The sequence below is a fragment of the Pholis gunnellus genome (genome assembly GCF_910591455.1).
Source record: "Pholis gunnellus genome assembly, chromosome: 4".
NCBI classification, from domain to species: Eukaryota; Metazoa; Chordata; class Actinopteri; order Perciformes; family Pholidae; genus Pholis; species Pholis gunnellus.
Window position 1 is genome coordinate 11,025,282 of NC_136530.1, and position 4,675 is coordinate 11,029,956.

The window sequence follows — 4,675 nt, forward strand, 5'->3', positions numbered from 1 at the left end:
CTCTTGCCTCCCAGACACACGTTGCCAGATTGTTCTTCGGTTTTCAATGCCAGACTCTCCAGCGCGCTCTCACGAACTGATCTCCTGTTACCGACCCTGCCTGCCCCGGTTCTACCCGCCTCGCCTGACTCCCGGTATACCCACCAGCCTTCTGATACTGACTCTGATTAACTCTGCCTGCTGGAGAGAGGGATGCTGAGGATCTCTCCTTCAAAGCAACATGTGCAGAGCTGTGAGTAAGCATTTGCTGTCTTTTATTTCTTTGTTTCTACCACTTGAAGATTTAAAGACAGTTACAGTTCAGCCGGTTTGCTATTAACCATGTATGTATATATGTGTGTATATGTATGCATGTGTGTGTATGTATATATATGTATATGTATATATATGTATATATATATATATATATGTATATATATATATATGTATATGTATATATATATATATATTAGTGATGGGACGATGATACCTCAAGGAGTGTATTGACACACTAAACAAACTGTGTCGGCACTGTATTGATACTGTGTTGGTCACCCAATAGTGACCCCTGCAGTAGTTATAAAATCATTGCAGGTAAAGAAAGTCCTTGTTCGTGTAAATGCTAAAACTGAGTTGGTATGTAAAATATAGCAAATTAGAGTAAAAATTCAGAGTTACAATTTTGTAACTTATGTGCACATTTGTCAACTTAACTGTTAAATCATATGAAATAAAAGACAAAAAAGTGATCAGTTCATGAATTTTTATTGAGAAACAAAAGTTTTTCGAGTGTCTTTGCTCCAAGGCGATTTCTCCTCTTACACACCAGCTCCCCAGCCTTGGAAAATACTCTTTCGCATGGTACAGACGATGATGGTGTGCAGAGAGTTTTAAGTGCAAGTTGATGAAGATGTGGGTATATGTTCTGGTTCCATTTCCAATATTGCAAAGGATCTTGGTTTCTGGGTGTGTTTGTTTCTGCCAGGTAGCGTTGGACTTCAATAATGGAGTCAGCTGTTGCGTTCCTCGTCTTCTGGGTCTCTGCAACCTCCATATCGAAAGTCTTCCAGAGATTGTGCCCTAAAAAAATAGTCAATCATTACTTCATTATCACATGATAAATCATATCACAAAGTGCCACAAAAATGTATTTTCATACCTGAACTGGGTTCTGACCCATGTGAAGAGCTAGGCTCTCCTTCTCTTGGGTCAGGCTCTTGGCTCCTCATTTCTTCTGCACATTCTGACTGCAGTCTCTTCACCGCTTCACTTGCCTTTTGCTGACTAACAAATCCATTCTTTTTAAATCTGGGATCTAACAGAGTTGCCAGAGTCATCACACTGAGAGATTCTATGCCGCAAATAGCGTCAGTTAGCCGCTTCCTCAGGTTTTCAGCCAGTTGCTGAGCAGCTGTTTGTGTCACTGTTGTGGCCTGACGTTGAAGCTCAATGTGGAGCATTCTCATCATGGGAATGACCTTCGACCCAGAGACCCTTTTTTCCTCAGACAGTTCTCTTGTAGCTTGGTCAAAAGGAACAAGAACCCTGAGCATCTCTTCAATGATCTGACATTCTTCTGGAGTCAGTGGAGTGATGCCAGGTTTTAATAAGGCCAGTGACACCCAGACTGCCTCCTTCTGCTCAGTCATTCTTTCAAACATTTGGTAGGTACTGTTCCATCGTGTTGGCACCTCGTTTATTAATTTATGGCCCGGTGTTCCCAGCTGTTGCTGTATTTGAGTGAGCTTCTCTTTAGCAGTCACGCTCGATCGAAAGTATGTCACAATGTGTCGTGTTTTGTTGCGTATTTCAGTCATTGTTGGGATTTGATCACATGATTTTCTCACAATTAAATTCAGGGAATGGGCTATACAAATGGTATGCCGTATTTGCAGCATTCGAGCACATGCAGTCATGTTTGCTGCTGCATCAGTGACAAGACACCTGACCTTTCCTGCTATGCCCCACTCCTCCATGAGGCTCCTTTTAACCGTGGCAATGTTTTCTGCAGTGTGTTTCTGAGGAAAATGCTGCACTGCCAAGACTGATGAATGGAGTTCATGGCTTTCTTTGTCCACATAGTGGCCAGTAACAGCTAGATATGCCTCCATATTCATGGACGTCCACATATCAGCTGTTAAAGTAACAGCAACAGCACTCTGGAGGTCCTTTTTGGTTTTCTCCTTCTCCTCCTCATATCTCTGGCTCACCAAGTCCTTGATGGTCTGAAAATAACCATACAAATACTGTTACACCAATAAAATATAGTTATATAGTTAGTACAAACATATAATTAAAATTCTTAAACATACCTTCCTGCTGGGTAGAGCATACGAGGGTACAATAAGCTTCAGGAGCTCCCTGAATCCCTCATTTTCAACAAAGCTGAGTGGCTGACAGTCTTTGATGATCATATTGACCACTGCCTCATCCACTGCTTGCTTGTTAGGAACTGCAAGCCAAAAGGAACTATTTTGTCAAAAGCTTAATAAAAGGACTGTAATTCTTACAAACAATATCAAATAGACATAAGACGACATGGTGGTGTAGTGGTTAGCACTGTCGCCTCACAGCAAGAGGGTTGGAGGTTCGATACCAGGCCTGGAGCCTGTCGTTTTGCATGCATGTTTTTTTTTAGCACAATTTTTAGAGAGAATTTTAACATACCTGGGGTACTCTCACGAGTATCTGCCAATTCTTCATTGCCATGCCGAGCTCTATAATGCCTCAGCATTGATGAAGTGCTCTTATTGATATAAGATAGCTCTGTGGAGCAGAGCCGACACTTCACCTACAATAACATAAAAAGTTAATTTATCTGAAAACAATTCAAACCTCTTACCAGAACATTGCATTCACTTGTTAAACAAAATAGACACCCTATCTCATGATTACGAGATCAGGATCTCATAATTACATGATGACATGAATAAAGCAACTGTAAGGCTCTTTAACTGACTATCATATGAATCACAGGTCATTCACTTGATAAACTGATAAAGTGATTGCAATGCGCCACCGTAAAAAATAGTATATAAAGGAGAAAAAGATTTACCTTGTTTGGCGTCACGAGATCAAAATTATTCCACACCGGGGAAAACTTCCTAGGACGATCCATGATCAAGCAAAACTCCATCCGACAAACCCACGACATGTTGATACAGTTTGTTTCCTGATAAACACACTTTGGCGCGGCACATCCAAACGACACAGTTCCTGTATCGGTCACGTGATTCTTTCTTAAAGCAATACACGCACCGATACGAGGTTTCCCTCTTGAGCTCTCGGCACAGTGCTGATGCACCAGTGTCGCTCGTCCCATCACTAATATATATATATATATATGTATATATGTATATATATATATATATATGTATATATATATATATATATGTATATATATATATATGTATATGTATATATATATATATATATATATATATGTATATATATATATATATATGTATATATATGTATATATATATATATATATATATATATGTATATATATATATATATATATATATATATATATGTATATATATATATATATATATGTATATATATATATATATATATGTATATATATATATATATATGTATATATATATGTGTATATATATATGTATATATATATATGTATATGTATATATATATATATATATATATATATATGTATATATGTATATGTATATATATATATATATATACATATACATATATATATATATACATATATATATATATATATAAATATATATATATATATGCTGTTTCTGCATCATCAACAGCAGGCTTTAGGAACAAAAAGAGGTTTTTAACCAAAAACGTTCTGCCGTCAACAGTCAGCCCTGGGACCATGACTTCTTACCCCACATGAAGACTTGAAGCGTTCTGTCTCATGTTTTGGTGTTCTGCTTGTTGTCCTAGTGACTATGAATTGATACCAGTCATGATGAGGGTACGTACCACTCTTAGTTTTCTTATATGGATAAAAAGAAACTTGTATGTATGAAGCTGCTGTGTTACTAACACCTGAATGCATGTGTTTGAAGTGTGCCATGTTGCTTCGCCTGCCTAGATTACATCACAATGACTGAATATTACCCATTGAAACAAACACACGTGTATGAATGAAGTATATTCTTTATATATTAATCTGAGAAACAGTCTGTTTCATTGGATGAGGCTGAGAAAGGTGAAGTAACAATACTAACTAGTGTTTCTATATTGTTTTCCGTTGTAGAACCATCTGCTGCACAAACTCATCTGAAGGGTTCACAAGTAGATGGGAAATGCATCCAACATTCCCCAGGAGCTCATGTGTCTGCTGCCAGAAGGAGCGGGTCGTCCATCAACAGAGGCGACTGTCGCAGTTCCTGGTGTGTATTATTTGACCTGTATTTGCATCTTAAAATATCCTATATGTAGTGTCCCATCAAAACTGTTGTTAATTCTATAAAGTTACTGCTGCACGGTATTCAGACAAAATGTAGGCGGCACTCCAGTGTCCAGCTTGCTGAGTTTCACAGACTACAGTGTAGAGATGTTATATTCTTGCTTCATGGTCAACTGTCACCTGCACAGAGAGATCAAAGTTAGTATTAGAATGTTTTTCATGTCAAAAAGATTAAATCAAGTCTCGCCCAAAATCGTACTAATTTGCTCTGTTTATTCTTGCCTGACTAGGTGAGCC

General features: G+C 37.9%; 1 protein-coding gene across 1 annotated transcript; it reads right to left on the reverse strand.

Moving 5' to 3' along the window:
* Positions 1-728: 728 nt before the first annotated feature.
* Positions 729-3,141, reverse strand: LOC306695132 (zinc finger BED domain-containing protein 4-like). Its single transcript, XM_079158281.1, has 5 exons — positions 3,035-3,141; positions 2,647-2,770; positions 2,292-2,431; positions 1,139-2,204; positions 729-1,059 (listed from the first exon to the last, which is right to left on the reverse strand). The coding sequence occupies exons 1-5, from the start codon at positions 3,131-3,133 to the stop codon at positions 734-736; spliced, it is 1,755 nt and encodes a 584-aa protein (XP_079014407.1). The 5' UTR covers positions 3,134-3,141; the 3' UTR covers positions 729-733.
* Positions 3,142-4,675: the final 1,534 nt, after the last annotated feature.

Coding starts and splice junctions, on each gene's coding strand:
- LOC306695132 (XM_079158281.1), bottom strand. CDS start 3,133: ATGTCGTGGGTTTGTCGGATGGAGTTTTGCTTGATCATGGATCGTCCT. Junction 2,771..3,034: donor ATCTCGTGACGCCAAACAAG/GTAAATCTTTTT, acceptor ATGTTATTGTAG/GTGAAGTGTCGGCTCTGCTC. Junction 1,060..1,138: donor TGGGTCAGAACCCAGTTCAG/GTATGAAAATAC, acceptor CTATTTTTTTAG/GGCACAATCTCTGGAAGACT.